Raw genomic sequence first — 24059 nt, 5'->3', positions numbered from 1 at the left:
CACTCACTCTGCTGTAGCCCCTGGTCAAGGCACATATGAGAAAGCAATTAATGAACAACTAAGGAGCTGCAACAAAGAATTGATGCTTCTCATCTCTCTCCCTTCCTGTCTGTCTGTTCCTATCTGTCCTTCTCTCTGTCTTTGTCACAAAAAAAGTTTTAAAATACTAATGAAAATATAATATACATTTTCTTCATTTTGTTGCTACTAAACGAAAATTTCTAGGCTGAGTTAATAAACGGCATAGGTTATGCTGATTAAATATGACCAAATAATGTGTACGACAAACCTGTTATGGGAAGGTTGTGAGCATTCTTCCACAGCTTCTGAAATGGGCAGTAACCCTTGAAATCTATATTTCTATTGGTTCATTGTGTCCTAGCTTTCTGTTGGTTTCACTGTTCTGAGAACACCAGCACACTCATAGTATCTCGGGAATTTTGGGCATAACACAAAGCTGAAACAAGTGACAGCTTGTCAGCCCCTACTTGTTTGGCACTTTTTCTCTTTACATTATATGTTTGTTTACTGAAGTAACAAACGCAAGGGAGTTAAAATGTAGTGTTTCATCAAAAGTATAATGAGTTTTATAAAATGAATAAATATTACAAGCATAGTTCTGTCAAATTTTTTTCACCTGTGGATGGAATGAACAGGCGCTTAGAATACACTGTTGCACAGATAAACATTAAAAAAGAGTAAGGAATGTAAATTTGTAATTTCCACATTGGGCGGCTGCCCAGGCTCACAGCTTAGAGAGAATCCTGGTGACAAGTGCCATTTTAATAGCCAGTTCTCTGAACTCAACAAAAAATTTAGGTATTGGTTCTGCCGAACCAGTGCAAACCGGCTGAATCCCACCATTGGACTAGAGAATCTCTAAGTTTACCTCCTCCCAAGCAGTGGCAGATTTACCTTCCTTAGAAGCTGAGGCTATTTTAATCTCAGCCCAGAGAATTGGCTCAACTCCAGCTGATTCTGAACTCAAGCAAGGGTGTGTGGTTTTTCTGTCATATTGGAAGTTACTTGTTTCTAGGAGCCTTTATGGTTTAGAACTTGTAAATCAGCCAGATGGGGTAGAGACCAGAGCGGAGTAGAGAGGCAAGGTCTGTTCTACAGTCTTGGAGTGGCCATCATGACCCTTCCTGCTTCTGACCAGATGGCACCTTGGACTCTGAAGGAGCAGGAGTGAACGAGCTTTGGCATAACACCTGCCTCCCCCTTTCCCTCCTCGGGCCAGTCACTAGGTCTCTGCCCAGCTGGCTAAATCTCTGCACAAAGCCTGGCCTCGGGCTTCCTCTGTGGCTTGCATAAGTGGCAATTCTCAGAATCTGGTGGAGATTCTGCTTTGTGAGATTAGAGTGTTGTGTGTGGGCCAGAGAAAAGCATAGTTATTCTTAACCTGCAGGAAGGGAGGGAAAGACGAGAGTGCTCTGGACAAGTCTGTGACATGTTTGTTTATAGAAATACCAAGTCTGTGGTTTGGCTAGGATGACTTATATAACTCAGGTATTTATAACTTATATTCAGTGGGATTGAGAAGTGGAGAAAGGGAGAAGGAAGAAACTGGTGGCAATAAAATATGGCAACACCATCAGAGATAGGCTTCCTCCAAGTTGCTGGGGTTTCCTTTACCAGTTTGAGGTCAGCTAAATCTTAGATGACCCTGGCCTTTGGTGACTCTGGCCTCTTAGTTCCACTATTGCAGACTCCCTGTAGTGGCCCATCATTCTAAGAAAGGAATACCCCTGGCTCAACCAGAAGCCCTACTCTAATAGCGTCATTATCTTGGCTCTACAAACTAGATCTTTTATTGGCTGGTGTTTCTCTTCTAGTTTGTGAGCTGCACAGTTCTGGGAGGTTGGGGTGGGGGGGTGCGGGTGAGAGAGATGGAGATAAAGAGAACAGAAAAACTTAGAAGGCCCTGTTCTTTGATCTTGTGTTAGAGGTCTGGGACTGCTTGGGACCCTGTTGCCATCTGTTACAGATGACTGGATTCTGGAGAGTCCTTTTCTTGCCTCCTTTACTTCTCTTTAGCACATCAACCAACTGTCCCTTCTGGGAATTCTCCCCTTCACTGGCTTCCTGGTTCTCCTCCCTTTCTAACGGCTGGCACCGCATCTTCTTCATACTCTAAAGATAGGTATTTTTCATGGTTCTAGCCTTTCTCTCCCCTTTCCTTTTTTCAACTCCTGTCTCATTGTACTTTTCAATGGTGGTTTTCACCTCCATGTGAATAATTCTCAGATATCGATTTCTAGTCATGACCTCTCTCCGAGCATTAATTCCTTGTTCAAGTTGCTAAGTTGAACATTCTATGTTTCCTACTAAATATCTCTGAAACACCTTAGATTCAACACATCTAAAATAGACATCACTGGCTCCCATTCTTCCTTTTGTATCCAGACCCAGGTCCTCTTTTTGATTATGGTACCATTTCTTTTCATGGTACCACCCTATTCCCTATCTCTGAGGTTCAAGATTTGAGTTTTCTTTTTCCTCCGACTTCTCCACTGCCCAGTCTTGGCAATTCTGTTTGCTTTGTCACTTTTGAATCCATCATTTCTACTCCCACTATCTTCATGCTGATCTAGATTCTCATTCTCACCTGAACTATTTTAACAGCTTCCTGCCCGGGTTGTGTGTCTTATATACATTATCGCCAAAATAGAGCTTTGATTATGTCCCTGGCTTGAAACCCTTCAATGGCTTCCCATGCCTACTCATAGCCCACTCCGTTTGGCATTCCAGCCCTTCCTGGTCTGGTTGCAGTCTGCCTCTCCTGACTTACTATCCTATACAATCTTTGCTTTCCTCATTGCTCAACTGCTCAGTTATTTCCTTCTGCCAAACTTTTGGTCATGCAGTTTCTTCTACTGAGAATTTCTGCTGTCTCTGTGTCCACCTATCAAAATTGACGGCCACATCCAAATACCATCTTACCCTCCAAGAAAGCTTTGTTGTTTTTCTTTCCTGATTCTGTTCAGAAATCATTTCTCTTCCTCTTCTTTGAGCACTCTGTATCTTTCTCATGACTCTTGTCACATAGTGGCTTGCTTTGTAGTATATCATTCATCTTCCTTGATGGATTTTGAGTGTAGAGGGTAAAGTATGTGTATTCTTTATCTTAGGATTTCCCCATAGCCTCCCAGTGGCTCTCAAACATTTTGTAGAACAGCCTGCATTAAGAAATACATTATAGCCTGACCAGGTGGTGGCGCAGTGGATAGAGCGTCGGACTGGGATGCAGAAGGACCCAGGTTCGAGACCCCGAGGTCGCCAGCTTGAGCGCGGGCTCATCTGGCTTGAACAAAGAGCTCACCAGCTTGGACCCAAGGTCGCTGGCTCCAGCAGGGGGTTACTCGGTCTGCTGAAGGCCCACGGTCAAGGCACATGTGAGAAAGCAATCAATGAACAACTAAGAAGTCGCAACGCGCACAACGAGAAACTGATGATTGATGCTTCTCATCTCTCTCCGTTCCTGTCTGTCTGTCCCTGTCTATCTCTGCCTCTGTAAAAAAAAAAAAAAAAAAAAAAAAAAATACATTATATATTGTGACCCAGTACACATACACACACATGTGCACACACACCCTGAAACAAAAGCTTCATGATAAATACCCTTAGAACATGCCATGTGAGATATATATATGTATATGGTGACAGAGACAGAGATAGGGACAGACAGAAAGGCAGAAAGGGAGAGATGAGAAGCATCAGTTCTTTGTTGTGGCTCCTTAATTGTTCATTGATTTCTTTCCCATATGTGCGTTGACTGGGGGCCTACAGCAGAGTGAGTGACCCCTTGCTCAATCCAGCGACCTTGGGCTCAAGCCAGCAACCATGGGGTCATGTCTATGATCCCACGCTCAAGCCAGCGACCCTGCACTCAAGCTGGTGAGCCCGCGCTCAAGCCGGTGACCTTAGTGTTTCGAACCTGGCTCCTCTGTGTTCCAGTCTGACACTGTATTCACTGTACCACCACCTGGTCAGGCGAGATTTATTTTATTCTATTTGTTCATTACCCACTAAATTGATTTTAAGTCCCATTTAATAGGCATGTTGGAAAATACTGTTTTTCTAAGATGAATGAGTAGTCTGTCGCCTCTAAGTCACCTGTTTTTTCTGTCTTCTTTAATTAGAGCCAGAATAGCACTTAAACAGTTGGCTTTATTCCTATTTTCTCTTTTGGGAATAGGCTATTATGAAGTTATCCTTTTATCTCATTATAGCGAGGGATGATTTTACTTTCCTTTTTTCTCTCAGGATACAATACTGCCCTGTCTAGTACATGCTGGGAGTGATGGATATTCAAGCCCTCCTTCACAGTATACCTGTAGTAATTCTGTCCTTCTGCAGCCTTGTTTCCAGGGAAAGATGACACCCTTTTTCAGGCTGGTATAGGCTTTCCTCTTATCTCAGCACCCCACCTGCCAAAGCAAAGGCTGGGTCACAACTTAATTCTTCTTCCTGTTTTTAGGCCGTGTTTTGGATGTGAGGAGATCGGTATAGAGTACAAAGTGAATGCTTTTTTCTTAGCTCTGAGTTTTTACTTGTACATGAAGCGATGTTCCTAGATCTATTGGATATATAGTGGGGTGCTAGCTGCCTGTCGTAGTTGTCTCCCAAGTCATAATCTGTTACCTAAATTCGTATGTGTCTTTGGGCTATGTTTCATTGGCATTTGGATAATGATGGTTCAGAATTGAAGTCCCTGTCAGAACTTTGGGCCTCATGCTAGACTTTGAATGTAGCTGTTTTCTTTTCAGTGACAATAGAATATTATTTTATTTATTTTTAAACCATTTATTTATTTATTTATTTATTTTTCTGAAGTTGGAAACAGGGAGGCAGTCAGACTCCTTCATGCGCCCTACCGGGATTTATCTGGCATGCCCACCAGGGGGCGATGCTCTGCCCATCTGGGGCGTCGCTCTGTTGCAACCAGAGCCACTCTAGCGCCTGAGGCAGAGGCCATGGAGCCATCCCCAGAGCCCGGGCCAACTTTGCTCTAATGGAGCCTTGGCTGCGGGAGGGGAAGAGAGAGACAAAGAGGAAGAAGAGGGGGAGGGGTGGAGAAGCAGATGGGTGCTTCTCCTGTGTGCCCTGGCCGGGAATCAAACCCGGGACTCCTGCACGCCAGGCCGATGCTCTACCACTGAGCCAACCGGCCAGGGCCATTTTTTTTTTTTTTTTTTTTTTTTTATTATTTTTTTTTCTTCTCATTTTTCTGAAGCTGGAAACAGGGAGAGACAGTCAGACAGACTCCCGCAGCGCCCGACCGGGATCCACCCGGCACGCCCACCAGGGGCAACACTCTGCCCACCAGGGAGCGATGCTCTGCCCATCCTGGGCGTTGCCATGTTGCGACCAGAGCCACTCTAGCGCCTGAGGCAGAGGCCACAGAGCCATCCCCAGCGCCCGGGCCATCTTTGCTCCAATGGAGCCTTGGCTGCGGGAGGGGAAGAGAGAGACAGAGAGGAAAGCGCAGCGGAGGGGTGGAGAAGCAAATGGGCGCTTCTCCTGTGTGCCCTGGCCGGGAATCGAACCCCGGGCCCTCCGCACGCTAGGCTGACGCTCTACCGCTGAGCCAACCGGCCAGGGCCTATTTTTTAATTACAGTTGACATACAATGTTATGTTAGTTTCAGGTGTATATTCTAGTGATCAGATTATATAACTTACTGACCATCCCAATAAATCTCATACCCATCTGACACCATACAGAATTATTAGATTATTACTAACTATAGTCCCTATGTGGTACTTTACATCCCCAGGACTGTTCTGTAACTACCAGTTTGTACTTCTTAATCCCTTCACCTTTTCCACCCATCCCTCCAGCCCCCTCCCATTTGGCAATTATCAAAATGTTGTCTGTATCTATGAGTCTGTTTCTGTTCTGCTTTTTATTTTGTCTTTTAGATTCAATTGTTGATATATATTTACTGCTATTTTATTATTATTATTATTATTTTATTTTTTTACAGAGACAGAGAGAGTCAGAGTGAGGGATAGACAAGGACAGACAGACAGGAACGGAGAGATGAGAAACATCAATCATCAGCCTTTCGTTGCGCACTGCGACACCTTAGTTGTTCATTGATTGTTCTCTCACATGTGCCTTGACCGTGGGCCCCCAGCAGACAGAATAACCCCTTGCTCGAGCCAGCAGCCCTGGGTCCAAGCTGGCGAGCTTTTTGCTCAAACCAGATGAGCCCGCGCTCAAACTGGCAACCTCGGGGTCTCGAACCTGGGCCCTCTGCATCCCAGTCCGACGTTCTATCCACTGCGCCACCGCCTGGTCAGGCTTTACTGCTATTTTATTGTTTCTATTTTAATCTTTATTTTTCTCCTTCTTAAAGACCCTTTAACATTTCATGTAATACTGGTTTGGTGGTGATGAACTACTTTAGCTTTAGCTTTTTCTTGTCTGGGAAGCTCATTATATATCTTTGGGTTCTAAATGATAGCTTTGCTGGGTAGAGTAATTTTGGTTGTAGGTCCTTACTTTTCATTACTTTGAATATTTCTTGCCACTCCCTTCTGGCCTGCACAGTTTCTGCTGAGAAATCAGCTGACAGTCTGTCTTATGGGAGCTCCCTTGTAGGTAACTGCCTTTCTGTTGAAGTTTTTAAGCTTCTTTTATTGTTTTTAACATTTTACATTTTAATTATGATGTGTCTTGGTGCAAGCATTTTTGGGTTTGTCTGCTTTGGACTCTCTGCATTCCTGGACTTGTATTTCTATTTCCTTCACCAGGTTAGGAAAGTTTTCCATCATTATTTTTTTGAATAGGTTTTCAGTTTCTTGATCTCTCTCTTCTCCTTCCAGCACCTCCATGATCTGAATGTTGGTATGCTTGAACTAGTTCCAGAGGTTTCTTACTGTAACCTCATTTTTTAAAATTTCTTTTTCTTTTTGCTGTTCTGATTGGGTATTTTCTGTGTGTTTTTTTTTTTTAATTTATTTTGGTGAGAGGCAGGGTGGGGAGGGAGAAAGAGGGAGAGACAAGGACAGGAACATAGATCTGTTCCTGTATGTGCCCTGACCAAGGATCAAACCAGCAACCTCTGTGCTTTGGGAGGATGTTCCAACCAACTGAGCTATCTGGCCAAGGCTGATGGGGTGTTTTTGCTTTCTTTCTTTTTTTTTTTCTTTTTTTTTTTTTTGAGAGAGAGAGGGAGGGAGAGAGAGATGAAAAACATCAACCTGAAGTTGCGTCACTTTTGTTGTTGAGTGCTTCTCATACATGCCTTGACTGGGGGAGGGGCTCCAACAGAGCCAGGGACCCTGGGTTCAAGCCAGTGACCTTGGGCTCAAGCCAGCGACCATGGGATCATGTCGGTGATCCCACACTCAGTCTGATGACCCCGCGCTCAAGCTGGCAAGCCTGCACTCAAGCCGATGAACTTGGGGTTTTGAACTTGGGTCCTCAGTGTTCCAGATCGACACTATATCCACTGTGCTACCACCAGTCAAGCTTTTTTGCTTCTTTATATTCCAAATTGCTGTTTTGATTCTGAGCCTTATCTATGCTGTTGATTTCCTGTAAGTTATTCTCCATTTCAGCTAGTGTCTCCTTCATTTCTGACTGGTTCTTTTTTATGGTTTCCTTGTCTTTTTTTATGCTGTTGAAGTTCTGAGTTCATCTACTCTTCCCCTAAGCTCATTGAGCATCCTGTAACCAATGTTTTGAGCTCTGCATCTAATAGATTGCTTGCGTTCACCCCACAGAGCAGGACTTCCTTCAGCAGGGCTCTAGTGCCCACTAAGTCTGTCCCTTGAGTGTGTTGCTCATGGAGGTGGTTGGGTGGTGCTTTGACGTGGTCTAAAGCTGTCCACTGGGTGGGCTGGCTCTGGGGCCTCCCATGAGGTGCACAAGGTCAGCTCCCACCTTCGTTCTGCTCGGGGCAACTCAGCATGAGCTACAGAGCAATCTGCAGATGGTTGCTCCTTGTACTGAGCTTAGAGTTGCTCAGGAGAGCCCACTGAGAGCCAGCTGCCACTTAATGAGAGATACGGGTCCCACTAAGGCCAGAAACTGCTTGTTTGAGAGATTTTTAGGAAATCTGAAGCATGAGCCAAGACAAATCATTTGTATGGAAAATCCACTGGAAACAGATTATGTGGGTCCACAAGATGGTGGGGGTGTCTCAGGGAATCACCAGGGCGGGGTGAACACTGATAGCCAGGTTGACAGACTCAGATATGGTGCCCGCCTGCTAGTTCCGTGGAGGAAGGGCTCAGAAAAGGAACAGTGGTCTCTGCCTGCCCTTCTGTCTGTAAGAAAGCTGCTTCTCCAGCCCTTGCTCTTATGCCAGACAATCCGTTTCCTCCCCATGTGTCCTTGGTACCTTTCAACCTGCTGCTGCAGCACTGGAACTCAGGGGCAGTGGGTCTGAGTAAGTCTGTGTATGGGCCCTTTAAGAGGAACTGCCTGGGACTCCTGCAGACCTCCATCTCACTCAGCCACAATTCCCTCTGGTTGTTACAGCCAGAAGTTATGGAGACTTCTCTTCCTGGCACCGGAACACTAAGCTGGGAACCCTGGTGGGGGCTGGGATCCCTTGCTCCTTGGGGGGACCTCCGCAGCCCAGATATCGTGATTTTATTCACCTTTTTCCACATCTCTGTCCCTCATATTAGTCTCTATGTGGCTTCTTTATATGCTAAGTTATCAGACTATGTTCAGCTAGATTTCAGGCAGTTCTGAATTATGGTTGTTTTGTAGTTTAGGTGTATTTTTGATGTGGTTGTGGGAGGATGTGAGTATTGCATTTACCTACACCATCATCTTAACTGGAAGTCAGTGAATTCAGCTATTTTCCCTTAGGGCCTCTTCCCTGTGCCAGTTTCCTCAAATGATGCTTGAGGCCAGAATCTCACAGTTGTGAGCTTGATGATATAGTATTCAAGAGGGGCTAGGTCAGTGGTCCCCATCCCCTGGGCCGCAGACCGGTACCGGCCCATGAGCCATTTGGTACCGGTCTGCAGAGAAAGAATAAATATTATTTCCGTTTTATTTATATTTAAGTCTGAACGATGTTTTATTTTTTAAAAATGACCAGATTCCTTCTTTTACATCCATCTAAGACTCACTCTTGACGCTGTCTCGGTCACGTGATACATTTATCCATCCCACCCTAAAGGCCGGTTCGTGAAAATATTTTCTGACATTAAACCAGTCCGTGGCCCAAAAAAGGTTGGGGACCACTAGGCTAGGTGATTGATTCTCAAAGTGGGGTTTGAGGACCCCTGGTGTCCCAAAAACCCTTTTAAGGGATCCATGAGATCCCCCTTTTGCATTTACATTTCCAGATCAGGCCAGATTTTCTTTATATTCAACTGGAATAACATTACAACAGATTGAATGTAGATGCAGATATGAAAATCCAGCTGTTTTCTGTTGAACCAGATATTAAAGAGATTTGCAAAAATATTAAACAATGCCACTCTTCTCATTAATTTTTTTTATTTGGAAAGTTTATTTTTATTAAAAGTGTTATGTTAGCATATAATGGGTATATTTTTAATGAATTAACAAATATATTTAAATATTTACATTATAAATTTTTGTTATTATTAGGTGAGAGGAGAGATAGTGAGGCAGCGTCCTGCACATGCCCTAACTGGGATCTGCCCGGCAAACCCGTCTGGGGCTGATGCTTGAGTACCGAGCTATTTTTAGCACCTGAGGCTGATATACTCAGACCAACCAAACTGTCCTTAGTGCCCAGGGCTACGTTTGAACCAATTGAGCCACTGGCTGTAGGAGGGGAAGACAGAGAGATGGGGGAGAGGAAGGGAGGAGAAGCAGATGGTAACTTCTCCTGTGTGCCTTGACCAGCAGTCAAACCCAGGACATCCATATGCCAGGTCAACACTCTTATCCACTGAGCCACTGGCCAGGGCTTATCATTTCTGTAGTAAATATTGATAAAAATAACATGTAAACAAGCTTTTTGGGGTCCTTGATAATTTCTAAGCATGTACCAAAAGAAGAAACTAAAGCGTGTAAGAGACCAAAACATGAAAATTGCTGGGCTAGGTCACACTATGGTAACACATCACCTCACAATCTCTCTCACTTAACAAGTAGTTATTTCTTGTTCATGCTTATATTTAGTGTGGGTCATCACAGGGCTTATGTTTGTCAAAGTTACTCATGGACCCAAACTGCTGCCATACTAAAAAGTCAGAAGAAGGGGTATACACTGTGGTTCTTGAAAGCTTCCACTGGGAGCGTCATGTCAGAGCATCATGAAAATGTGCAGCCTTTTAAGTACCTAAGCGAGAGACCTAAATTAAATAAAAACACATGTTCTTGAGCGTATTGTGCCCTTTCCTCCTGCATTGCTGGGTGAGTATCAGTGATAGGGCTTGAGGATAACGAGAGAATTCAGGGATGTATATTATCGAAGGATGTTGCTCATGAGATACTAAGCTCTATACCCCATCCTGGACCATATCTTTTCTGTTTTTGTTTTTTTTGTTTTGTTTTGTATTTTTCTGAAGCTGGAAACGGGGAAAGACAGTCAGACAGACTCCTGCATGCGCCCGACCGGGATCCACCCGGCACGCCCACCAGGGGGCGACGCTCTGCCCACCAGGGGGCGATGCTCTGCCCCTCCGGGGTGTTGCTCTGTTGCAACCAGAGCCACTCCAGCGCCTGGGGCAGAGGCCAAGAAGCCATCCCCAGCGCACGGGCCATCTTTGCTCCAATGGAGCCTCGCTGCGGGAAGGGAAGAGAGAGGCAGAGAGGAAGGAGAGGGGGAGGGGTGGAGAAGCAGATGGGCACTTCTCCTGTGTGCCCTGGCCGGGAATCGAACCCGGGACTTCTGCACGCCAGGCCGACGCTCTACCACTGAGCCAACTGGCCAGGGCTCTTTTCTGTTTTTAACATTTACTATGCAATATGTAAGACATATGATAAAGACATATGGAATATTAGAGTGAACAATTGTGTGCCCACTGTCAGCTTGTCCTCATATGGACGTTGTCTTTCTGTCACAACAGTTTTAGATACTGGGTGGAGAGCAACTCTCATGGCCTGAAATACCAGTGTTCCTGGGGTTTTCATGTCTTGTCTTTCGCTGTTTCTGAAGCCTCTGCCATGCATTCATTTATTCATCAAATATTTATCAAGTGCCCTTGTGTACCAGCATGATATAAATTATGTGCCATGGATTTGATTCATCAGTAAGGGATAGCTCCTTGCCCTCAAGGAGTTTATATTCTGGTGGAGAAGACAGACAATAATTAGGTTGACAGAGATATGATTAATGTCAGGTCACTGCCTGACTCTAAGTATAATGAAGAAAAATAAAACAGGGTAATTATACAATGATGGCAGAAAAAGCTAGTATGGAGAGCCTTTTCTGAGGCAGAGACCTTTGAACAAAGACCTGAGGGCCTGACCTGTGGTGGCGCAGTGGATAAAGTGTCGACCTGGGAACGCTGAGGTCGCCGGTTCAAAAAAAAAACCCTGGGCTTGCCTGGCCAAGGCACATATGAGAGTTGATGCTTTCTGCTCCTCTCCCTTCTCTCTCTCTGCCTGACCTGTGGTGGCACAGTGGATAAAGCGTCGACCTGGAAATGCTGAGATCGCCGGTTCAAAACCCTGGGCTTGCCAGGCCGAGGCACATATGGGAGTTGATGCTTCCAGCTCCTCCCCCCTTCTCTCTCTTTGTCTCTCTCTCCTCTCTAAAATGAATAAAAAAAAAAAAAATAATAATAATAATAAAAAAAAGACCTGAGAGAATTAGCTTTGTGAATAACTGGAAGGGGCATTTTAGTCCATGGAATAGCCTATGCGAAGAACCTTAGGCTAGAATCTGCTTGAGGTGCTTACTGCAGCCAGGATGGTGGGGGTGGCAAGTGAGAGGGATAGTGTAACAAATGAGGTCAGGGAGGTAGCCAGTGGCCAGATGATTTAGGGCCTTGTGAACCAGGATAAAGTATTGGATTTGAACTTAAGGATAGGAAGGTTTTGAGCAGAGTAAATGACATGTGTATGTAAAAATAATCACTGTGGCCTGTCATGTTGGAAAAAGACTGTCAGGGGCAAGGCCTGAAGTGGAGAGAACATGTAGGAGTTACAGCTGCAGACCAAGTGAGAGATAATAGTTGCTTAAACTCATTGTAGTGTTGGTAAATGTTTGCAGGCTCTCTGAGAGGAAAAAGGGACCCTGATATGTAGTGTTTGCTGATTTCCATGGTGTCCGTGCTCCCACTGTCGCTGAATGTGGAGGTGGGAAAAGAGTGCACGACCAGCTCTCACAGCCAGTGCAGGCTGGCTCCAGCACAGCACTGCTGGAACTTGGGTCCCTTTAGTTTTTAGAGTGTTTGCAGGGAGGATCCAGGTTTGTCTCCATTTTCTAGGGTACATGGAAACAATACCGTGTTTTTGGAAAGAAAAGATATGCAAAAAGTTATGAGAAGAAGAATCAGTTTATAAAGCCCATCGTGCTGGAGCTTTGTAAAATAAGCCTAGATGTTGGAGGCCTTGCAGGCTCTCTGACCTCTCAGATACTTTGAAAGTGGAGTTCAGCCCAAAACCTCCCTGCAAACAGGAAGCTGGTTTGAGTTAGAACATAAAATAAAAACCAGCTGATGCCCCTGTTTTCCCCTCCTCTTCCCCTCCACAGAGCCAAAGGAAACTGCCTTTCCCCCCTTGGATAGATAGTTTCTCAGAAAGCCAGAAAAAGCCAAAAACCACAAATCCTTTGCAAATAAGCCAAGTTTTGAGCCCTGGCAAACTGCTGACTGTGGGGTTTCCTAGCCCAGATGTCTGTGCTCTGCTGAGAATCCTGGGAGGAAAATGACTGGGAAACACAGACGTGCCAGATAGCAGAGCCTGAAACCCAGGCCCAGCAGAAAACGATGGTATGTAGCAGGGTTTTGCTAACTATAGCTTCCAGCCATTTTGTAGGTCATGAAATCAATAAAGTAGGCCATCACCAGAATTATTTTTAATGAAATAGAGTACAGCCTGGTCTGTGGTGGTGCAATGGAGAAGGCATCGACCTTCAGTGCAGGGGTCACTGGTTTGAAACCCCAGGCTTACCCAATCAAGGCACATACAAGAAGCAACTTCTACGAGTAGATGCTTCCTGCTCCTTTCTCCGTCTTTCTCTCACTATCCTCTCTCTAAAATAAATAAATAAAATCTGAAATAGATTACAATAAAAAATAGAGTATTACATTACTAACTATACCTAGTACTATATGCAATAAGAATAAGTATTGTTTTATGAAACTTTGTTTCACTTTTATATACATACACACACTACATATTATAAGATGTGTTTCTTATTGTGAGTCATGGTCAAAAATGTTAAACACTAGTCTTGGGAACCATTTGAGATCTTGCTCCCCTGCATACATCCTCAGTTTGGCTCAGATAACTCATAAAATTTCTCAAAAACAAACAAACAAAAACACTGGCCTTTAGGCTCTGAATAACTCACATCTCCTTTCTGCTTTAGACTGCTGGCAAAAGGTTCACACTAGTTTCAGAATCAATCCTCTATGGAAATGGATCATCTACCCACAAAATACCTACCCACATTCCTGTCAGAAGAAAAAGAAGCTGAGAACCAATGGACTGGTCTGATTCTTTGGGACCAAGCTAAAGCTAAGGGAGTGATTGATGCGAATTTGAAGCCAAAAACTTTGTCTGAAATCAGATTAGCTTGAAGAAAATAGGACTTGAGCAGTGTTTTAGCTTACTGCACTTGATTTTATGACCTTTCCCATCTGTCTGGGTAATGCAGCTTGGGCTTCTCTCTCCTCTGCAGTAGGCAGTTGATGCAGCAGCAATGTTCCTGAGCACCCTCCTTTGGGATAGCCAGAGGCACAATGCCAGCATAGGGGGTGGTGCCCTGAGCTGAGTGTCCTCCACATTTCCCCAGGATTATTTTGTGCTTTCCTGCCACTGCCTGGCCTGTCAGAAAGGTGACTGGGTGCCAGGGGCTCATTAAGCTGAGACTATGTTAGAACACACTATCAAGAATGTATCGCCCTTAAAAATAATGTATTGAGGGTCCATTTTTCCATCAGGAAGGACTTTGGTATTAAGGAGACTATAACTACTATGCCTTCCAGTGCTTGGATGAAACCTCAGATGTGTGGCCTGGCCAAGTGTCAGCAATTATGTTGTTGGAGTGATCAATGTGTAAGTTTGCTGTGGCTAAACCAAGAAAGAAGGTATATGGAGATTTCTACAGAAATTATGATTCCATGAAAGATTATTTGTTTTTTTAGTGAAAGAGACTCTGGACAGGAGAGAGATGAGAATCATCAACTTGTAGTTACATCACATTAGATGTTCATTGATTGCATCTCATTTGTGCCTTGACTGTGGGGAGGGGGGCTCCACTTGAACCAGTGACCCCTTGTTCAAGTCAGCTACCTTGGGCTTCAAGTCAGCAATCTTGGGGTTTCGAACCTGGGACTCTAGCATCCCAGGTTGATGCTCTGTCAACTGCATCACCACCAGTTAGGTCCATGAAAGATTTTGAGGAGATGAGCGAAGCTAGTATCTTTCAGAATGTAAAGTTATTTCCAAATGTAAAGAATTCTTTGGGTTGAGTCCCTGGAAGTTTGTCATTGACCTGTGTTTCTGAACTATGAAATATGAATATTTGAGCTAAGGAATAGTTTTTCCTGATAAACAACTAACAAAAACATGTATTGAATAGGCTAAAGTTAGTTTATCCCATACTAGTTTTAGTGCCTCAGATAGGCCCAAGGGTAACTGGTAAGTTTGATGCTTGCCAGGTGGTTATGGGTCGGCTTGGTATCCTAGAACTAATCTGCCTCTCTGTGAATAGACTAAGAATTTGGTCCATATCCCTAAGAAGCACAGAAGACTCTTGGGACCCTTCTGGAAAATAGGTTTTAATTATAATGTCTTTATTTTGGTCCTTGGCAGCCACAGGGCATTTCTTTACAAACTAATTTAAACTAAAATGGTCCTTGGAGATGGGAATTTAAACAGGCCCTCTAGGAGTACTTTGAACCCTCCAGCTGGGACAGTAAGAGAAAGAATGACCCTAAAGCTACTGTAATTGATTCTGGGCTTCCCCTCCCTAGAAACTGGCCTGGACTAGTAGGAGATCACTCTGCCACAGATATGAATACCCATGAAGTGTTTCTGGTTCTCATCTCCCTCCTAGGGCCTCCGAGACTCTCTTATCAGAGTACAGTCTAGCGTGTTTACTTGGCCATTCAAATTCAGAAGGCCCTTTCTTTGAGCCAACGAAAACCAAGGACGTCTCTGAGGAGACCCAGTGTAGGGAATCCAGACAGTACTAGAGAAAACTGGACCTGGAGTGACAGCAAGATATTTTGTAGCAGGGGTAAGATTTAGTGACAAGCAAGAGGTTATAGGGAAGTCTGACTCTCACTTGACATCATGTGACTGAAAGACCAGTAAACTAATTTGAGGTTAGTCCACTGTGCACCCTGGAGACTGCAGATGTGTGGGGTAACAATAGTGATGATGGGAGTGATGGTGAATATCCTGTGTAGTCATGTCCTCTTAGAATATCTGAGCACTTTCCACATGTTTCCCTTTCATCTCTGTGGGAATTGTGGCTTAATAATAATAATTAGAATATTCTGAGCATTTGTGCTTTGCAAAACACACCATTAAGCCATGTTTCTGCCTCCTAGGCTCATAGTCTTTATGAACTGGCAGACATATGGGTAGGGGTGGGGTCCTCTGATGGAGAAGAACATGATAGAATGCAAAGATCAAGGACATGTTTGTCACTTAAATGATACCTAACATTTTTCTGGTTCTTGGTAAATCAGAGTGGCCTTTCTTTCATGCCTGCCAAGGCACAAAGGTCAGTGACCTCCCTTGAATATCATCCACCCAAGAGTCAGTCTGGGGATCAAGGGCTTTATCTTCTTGTAATAGAGCCTTTCTGGATTGGGAGAGTGCTTTTTCTTTTCTGGCCAGGAGCAGAGTTTTAACCTCTTCATTTTCATTCCCATGGTACCAGAGGATTGAACCCTGTTAAAAGCCAGTGATGCACACTGGCTTTTCCCCAGGTGAATAAGGGACCTGTGGCCAGAAAAGAACCTGGAAAAGTCAATAGCCCATTCTCCCGAAGCAGGGCCATCAGGAAAGTAGTCAGCACTACAGGATGATCCCAAGTACCTTCAGTACCTCTTTTCCAACCACTCTGTCCATAACATGTCACTTCTCTGTCTTGCTCTAACAGGTGACCTTGGAGAAGGTGCTTGGAATAACAGTGTCTGGAGGTAGAGGACTTGCTTGTGACCCCCGAACTGGTTTAGTTGCCTATCCAGCTGGGTAAGTACCTTGGAAGAGGTCTCATTGCATGTGAATTTATAGCTATGCTAAACCGGTTGAAGTGGCCAGGGGTTTTCTGGTATCTTCTGGGAGATACATCCAGGTTAATGTTTTGGTGTCATTTTTGTAAAGGAGATGCAGGGCCAGACAAAAGCGCTGGCTTTTGGCCACCATCCCCACCCACACATACAGATTGGCATTTTATATTACACACAGCTCCCAATACTATCTTTAATATCTACTTTATCATTTAAAAAAACATGTTTATTGACATGGAATTCATATAACGCACAATTTGGCCATTTAAAATTCACAATTCAGTGGTTTCTAGTATATCCACAGAATTGTGTAGCCATCACTACAGTCAGTTATAGAACATTTTCATCACCCTAAAAGAAATCCTGTACTCATTAGTAATCACTCTCCATTTCCCCCTAAGATCTCCAGCCTTGGGTAACAACTAATTTATATTCTATGTAGACTTGCCTGTTCTGGATATTTTATATAGATGGAGTCATATACTGTTTGTCCTTTTATGACTTGCTTTTATCATTTAGCGTAATGTTTTCATGATTCATACATGTTGTAGCAGGTATTAGTACTATAATTCCTTTTTATAGCCAAGTAACCTTACATCCAAGATAAGCATTTTCTTGCGTCATCAGTTGATCGCACTCGAGTATTGTTCCCACTTTTTGGCTGTTATGAAAAGCTGCTGTGAACATTTATCTGCTCTGATCACCTTGAGAAATGTCAGTGCCCTGGAAGGAAAGCAGGCTCTGGGCTGGTGTTCTGCTCTCCCTTGCTGCTGTCTCACTTCTCTGCTCTTGCAGATAGAAATCTCAGCCATCGTTTTGTTAAGGCTTTTGCAGAAGTGTTTCTTTTGGAGGCTCAGGGCCATGCCTGTTTCTTGTCTGTCAGCCTCTGTTCCGTGCTCCTGGGCACAGAGACACAAAAATGAGAAGGCTACTGCTCTCCTTCTCTTGCCTCTCAGCCTGGGAATGCCGAGTTTCCCCACCTGAGTTTGTGAGTTTGTGTAGGTTTTGTGCCAGATACATGATTTTCTTAGTTTTATCATCCCATCACAAAAGCTACCTTATCAAGAACTTAACTCTGCTGCGCAGTCTGTGAAGCATTTTACAGGAATTATTTAATACTCAAAGCAGCCATGTGAGGTTGGTACTGTTATTGTTCTATATTTTAGAAACTAAAATTCAAAGAGCTTAAGCTGTTGGTGCAAGGTCACACAGCTAGTGTCTGTAGTGGGATTCCAACTCAAGTAGTCTGAGTGCAGAGCTCTTAATTTTAAAATGAGGGAAGATCAGACTTTCTGCTCATTTTTAAAAGTGACTTTTGCTTGACCAGGCAGTGGCACAGTGGATAGAGTGTCGATCTGGGATGCTGAGAACCCAGGTTCGGTACCCTGAGGTTGCCGGCTTGAGTGCAGGCTCTTTCGGCTTGGGCTCAGGCTCACCAGCTTGAGGCTGGTCACTGGCTTGAACCGAAAGGTTGCTGGCTTGAGCAAGGGGTCACTGGCTTGGCTAGAGCCCCCTACCCCCGTCAAGGCACATATAAGAAAGCAATCAATGAACAACTAAGGTGCCACAACTATGAGTTGATGCTTCTCATCTCTTTCTCTTCCTCTCTCTAAAAACAAACAAACAAATAAATAAATAAAGGTGACTTTCTCCCTAAGATGTCTACTTACATTTGAATGAGAAGAGCCCAATTTATGGGCATCTCAGTCTATGTTAGGGAGACTTCTGTCCTTGGGCTCTGGGGTCAGTGTCTTCTGAGTGGCCTTCTGGCATTTGATACCTGGTGGAGATGCTGTGGGAGCTGCACTGGCTTTGCCCTGCAGAAGCAAGTCCACGAATGACCTCTGTTGCTGGATACCCTGTGCAGCCTGCCTCAGGGGAATTCCTTTCATGCCTGCCACTGCCTGGGAAAGCTAGGTTCCTTGTTGGAGGTGGGGATGGGGCTGGGTAGGAACAGCCTGGGCTTCTGCTCAGTGCATGCTGAGCCCTGTGTCCTGCCTTTGAATCATGGAGCCCTGCCCGTTTCTTCCCCACACACCCCTGAACCTCAGGCCTGGCTCCTTTAAGGGCGAGTGTTTAAGGACAGGTCCTATCTGCTTCATGTGCCTTTCCGTCATTATCCTTCCAGGTGTTATGTGGGAGATTTCCTGCTGTGACCTCAGGTAGATTTCCTCAGTGTGCTTGTCTTGGGCCGGCCCTGGATAGTGCCCAGATCTACTCCCTGACCTTTTGATTTCCTAGAACTTTAAGTTCTCTTTTTGCAACTGGCCCCTTTCTGGCTGTTCAGTTTTGCTCTGTGCTAGAGCTGCCTGATGTGCCTCTGGGGTATCTGGGGGCCACCAGAGTCTGTGTGAGCCAGGCGGCTCATTCCTTCCCTCCTTCTCTTCCTTTTCTTCCTATCTGGTGATCCTAACACCCCCACCCCACCCCACCCCCACTCTCCTGTTCCTACTGAGCATGTTGGTCTGGGAGCAGCTCAGGTATCCTAGAAACAAGAAGAGAAACAAAGCTCAGAACATTCTCTCAGAGGCCTAGAGGCAAATATCAAACCAAAACAAAGTTTTCTGAAAGGAAATGAAACAGCTCAGGGAGGGCAGGGTTGGAACTCAGGCAGAAGTCTCTGGGCAGAGAACCCTCAGTTTTAGTGGCTCCAACATCTCTTCTGCAGAGTTCTCCCTTTGCTGTGGTTCTCCCCACAGGAAGCCTACCCCTCACCTGTCACCTTTCAGCCCCCTGCCCTAGGAGACCAGGCTGTTCCCCAGGTAGCCTCTTTGAAGGACTCAGTTTAGTTAACACTCAGAATTGACTTGGGCCCCTTTCCTGACTGGCTTGGTAGAGGGTTCAGGGGCTTTAGAGTCCGCACAGCCCCTATTGCTACTGTGGAGCCAGTCAGTGCTGAGAAAAGACTTCTCTTGGCCCCCAGTGCCAGGGCCTGGCTTGGGTGAATGCCATAGGCAGAAGAGCTACTGGAGTGGGAGGTGTCCTGGAAAGATGACTGTACCTATCTGGCAGCCAAGAGGAGACATTTTGGTTGCTTTAACTAGGGAGGAGGAGGGGAAACTCATTTCTCCTGAGAAGGCTCTTCATTTACTCAGCCCGTGTTGGAATTTATGCTGAAATCCCAGCTTCAAAGCACTGGACCAGGCGTGAAGCCACAGAATCTTCTCTTGAACTGTGTTCTAATGACATCTGAACTGAAGGTGCACAGAGCTACTTTCTTATTGTCTGTGGCAAGCCTTCTGTGGGCGTTGTGGAGAGACTGTGTGAACTTGAGAAATGAGGATGCTTGACTTGATGCCCTGAGGGATGTGAATCTGTGAATAAGACAGGCAGGGACACTACTTTTGTGGGGTTTACAATATGCATGTAAACAAAAAAATGAGCAATATCAGAGAGTGATAAATGTTCAAGAAAATAAAACTGGGTGATGGAAGAAACAACATGTGAAGTTTGACACTGAAGTGTTATAGGTAGAAAAAACCTCAAGTGTAAAGGTCCCAAGGAGAGAAGGCATCCATCCCCTCACTTTCCTGAGAAATGAAACAGTAGCCATGGTGGCTAGACCATAATGACTGAGAGTAAGGAGACTCAGACCTGCCACTTTGACCTGGATTGTAAGTCTTATACCTTACAGAGATTCAACTCTTGTCCGGGAAGAAAATATGTCTAACTTGATCAGGCGGTGACGCAGTGGATAGAATGTCAGCCTGGGATACAGAGAACCCATGTTCAAAACCCCAAGGTCGCCTGACCAGGCAGTGGTGCAGTGGACAGAGTGTCGGACTGGGATGCGGAGGACCCAGGTTCGAGACTCCGAGGTCGCCAGCTTGACCACGGGCTCAAGAAAAAAGCAGCATACTGGTAGCTCTACACTGGTGGCCATGTTATTCACTGGATTATTACCAAGTTTTTTCTCATGCCTTAGTGCTGGGGGGGCGGCAGGAATAGGGGTTCATAAAATGTCCCCGTGGGTCTCATGGCCTGGCTTAAGAGGGTTACTTATTTGGAAGGCTTTGGAGTTCCAGGTGTCTAAAGAGGACCACAACCAAGGATGCCCTAGGAAACATCCTAGGCTTATTATTTCATAGAATATTGATAGTTAAAGCTGTAAGATTTCCCCTTTTGGGGTAAATCTGGATAGACAGTCTATAACTGCACACCTGGATGAGGACCCTAATGAGTCACTGGTATCCAGCAAGTCCTAGATGGGATGCCATAGTTGGGTGCCTGCTACAACAGCTGACTCCCTGGATACCCCTGCTGTCATCCTTAAACACAGGGGTCACCTAAAGCCATCGGAAATTTCCCCTGTGTTTTGGTCGTTCAACCCCTGCCGGGGTCACGACCCACAGGTTGAGAACCGCTGGGATAGAGCGTCAGACTGGGATGCGGAGGACGGACCCAGGTTTGAGACCCCGAGGTCACCAGCTTGAGCGCAGGCTCATCTGGTTTGAACAAAGCTCACCAGCTTGGACCCAAGGTCACTGGCTTGAGCAAGGGGTCACTCGGTCTGCTGAAGGCCCATGGTCAAGGAACATATGAGAAAGCAATCAATGAACAACTAAGGTGTCGCAACGAAAAACTGATGATTGATGCTTCTCATCTCTCTCCATTCCTATCTGTCCCTATCTATCCCTCTCTCTGTCTCTCTGTCTCTGTAAAAAAACAAAAAACAAAAAAACCCAATATGGCTAGGAGCACCATGCTGGTTACTTTGACCATGATCTTCAGTCTCACAACAATTCTTTGAGGTAGATGCTATATTTCTATTTTACCATTGAGGAAATTGAGGTTCAGAGAAGTTAAGGAATATGCCCAAGATCACACAGTATGTTACCAGACAAGTCTTTCTGACCACAGTTTTCTTGTTTCCATCATCACTCTGCCCTTGAGCATCAGTGTGTCCTAGCAGCCTGAGATGGGGATCACGGGCCTGCCCGAAGTCCCTAGTTCACAGGCCTGCTGCTCAGAAGGTTCGGCAGCCGGGCTTTGAGCTCTCACAGCTACAGACTTAAAGATTTATTCACTTAGAAATATTTATTGAGCACCTATCTTCAAGGCCCTAGGGATGTAACAGCAAACAAAACAGACAAAAATACCCCCTTCACAGAGCAGGCAATCTACTGATGAAGATAGATCCCCTCCATCCAAGAAAGTAAAGTATACTGTTATAAGTTGATGTGTGCTTTGAAAAAAGTATATATAAGCAAAAGTAGTGAAAGAATGGGAAACCGCGGGATATGGAGTTGTAATGTAAAATAGGACTAGAGCGTGACATTTGAGCAGGGCTTTAGAATCCTTTGGTGTTCTTCTGTGAGTCACTTGATTTTACCTGGTCTGAAATTCTAAAACACAATGTCTCTGCTCGAACCTTCTGTGTTTTGCTATCTTTATGTGCTGGTGCATTCATTGCTCATCCCAGTTTGTTTCTGTGTTCTGAGAGATGGAGAGTGATAGGAGGCCATTCATGTGGGAAAACTGGGTTCTTGGTGGTGGCAGCAGGCTTGGACCTGTCCAGGGGAGGGAGTTGTCGAGGGCTGGGTTTCCTGATTCGGAGAAGTTCCTGGTCCATGGGCCCAGCACCTGGTACTGGTGCTCCTTGTGACTTTCAGTCTGAAGCCCAAGGTACTGAGGCCTCACTGTCTTCCTGTGAGAGTGAGCAGTCTCCCTGCACCTGCACCTGCACCATGGGGTTCTGAATTACAGGACTCAGCTGGTTGGGCCAGCCCAGACTTGTTAAGGCAGGGGTCCCCACACTACAGCCTGCAGGCTGCATGCGGCCCCCAGAGGCCATTTATGCAGCCCCTGCCGCACTTCCGGAAGGGGCACCTCTTTCATTGGTGGTCAGTGGAATGCATCCTGTGCTCCAAGAGTACTGTATGTGGCGGCACCGCAAAGCGCAGCGTCGCTCACGTACAGTACTACTTCCGGTGACGTGGGATGCACGCGTCACGGCTCCGGAAGCGCGTCATATCACTTGTTATGGCTAGCAGTGACAAATATGGAACCGAACATTGACCATTTCATTAGCCAAAAAAAGCTGGCCCATAGTTCCCATTGAAATACTGGTCAGTTTGTTGGTTTAAATTTACTTGTTATTTTAAATATTTTATTTGTTCCCGGTTTTTTTTTTACTTTAAGATATGTGCAGTGTGCATAGGGATTTGTTCATATTTTTTTTTTATTTTTTAAATTTTTATTTATTTATTCATTTTAGAGAGGAGAGAGAGAGGGAGATAGAGAGAGACAGAGAGGAGAGAGAGAGAAGGGGGGAGGAGCTGAAAGCATCAACTCCCATATGTGCCTTGACCAGGCAAGCCCAGGGTTTTGAACCGGCGACCTCAGCATTTCCAGGTCGACGCTTTATCCACTGCGCCACCACAGGTCAGGCCTCATAGTTTTTTTAATAGTCCGGCCCTCCAACGGTCTGAGGGACAGTGAACTGGCCCCCTGTATAAAAAGTTTGGGGACCCCTGTGTTAAGGATTTTGGCCAGCTCTGCAAGGGTCACGTGAAGATAACTGCTTGCTGTGCTGGGCTAGGTCAGGGACTTGGAGGCCAAGGGTCAAAGACTGATTATGCAAACTGAGCCCCACCCTCTTTTCCAGCAGACTGAGGCGGCTCTCACATCAGTGTTTTTGAGGTCTGTTCTCTTGAGAGGACCTCAACAAACTGGCCCAGGGGGAACTTTGGATGTCTTTGCCAAGTTCTGCCCTCACTTCAACATCTGCATTATTGTCCCTGCAAATGTGACCATGGGTTGGTCTTTTTCTTCCTTTTTTCTGTGTTGGAAGCATTCCAAATTTGAATAATTAGGAGTAAAAATTTCAGCTTAAGGGCCTACTTTGTTTTTCCCTCCTTTGCTTAACTCTTCAATGCCACACCTGAGAATGTTTTCAGGTTGTAGTGTGTTGGGGGGGAGATGTTAGAAAAAGGAAGAGTGGTCTCATAGCCAGTTATCTTTCTACCTATATATTTTTACACACACGCACACACATGTTGCTCGCCCTCCTCTTTCCACTATTGAGTTGCACTTAGGGGAAGGAAGAAACAGAAGATGTTGGGGTCCAGCAAGAATTTGTGTGTACTTGCTTGAAAACTGTTTTAAGCAGTATTATTACTGGAAAGAAGACCTGGCCCTTCACGTCTGCCTAGGGCTGGCTGGTAGTGTGTGGGTTCTTGACTCAGGCAGGCAGGATTTCACAATGAGTCCAGGTGATTTTGAGAGTAAGTTTATTAAAGCTGGGGACAGTTAAACGAGTAATGGCCTAGAAAAGAAGCAGCAACAGGAAAGAGTCTTGGCCGGGCTACTTTAGCTCTCTAGAAACCTTATGGGAAAGAAATGAGTCTACACTAGGAAGTCAGAGAAAAGGGGACCTTGGAGACCGGCTCAAGAGGTTAGCCCTGGACAAGCTGCTGCTGCTGCCTGTTGCCAGAAAGGGTTGGGCCATTCCATTTAATAAAGTCTCACAATGGCGGACAAGCACACAGGCAGAGGAAACTGCCTCTCAGGCAAACAAACAGCAAAATAGCCCCTCACAGTGGCGGGCAGGAAATCCTCACATCTGCAATCCCCCTGAGCACAAGCACCTATAGCCTTATATAGGCCATGCACACTTGCCTTTGCCACGTGCTCACACTAATCAGGCATAGTGCTTGCATATAGTAACCCCATGAGCAAGCCTAACACAAC

The 24059-nt window shown here is 45.3% G+C and overlaps 1 protein-coding gene across 4 annotated transcripts in view; it reads left to right on the top strand.

The window, feature by feature from the left end:
- Nucleotides 1-24059, top strand: part of MAPKBP1 (mitogen-activated protein kinase binding protein 1) — a 72516-nt gene that overhangs the window by 23854 nt on the left and 24603 nt on the right. For all 4 annotated transcript variants that reach the window (XM_066277020.1, XM_066277021.1, XM_066277022.1 and 1 more), the window contains exon 3: nucleotides 16238-16329. In XM_066277020.1, the coding sequence (XP_066133117.1) occupies nucleotides 16238-16329 (92 nt within the window). The remainder of the gene's footprint in view (nucleotides 1-16237; nucleotides 16330-24059) is intronic.

Source organism: Saccopteryx bilineata, chromosome 4 (assembly GCF_036850765.1).
Source record: "Saccopteryx bilineata isolate mSacBil1 chromosome 4, mSacBil1_pri_phased_curated, whole genome shotgun sequence".
NCBI lineage: Eukaryota > Metazoa > Chordata > Mammalia > Chiroptera > Emballonuridae > Saccopteryx > Saccopteryx bilineata.
The sequence above is the reverse complement of the archived record's forward strand: the minus strand, read 5'-3'. Positions and strand labels throughout refer to the sequence as shown.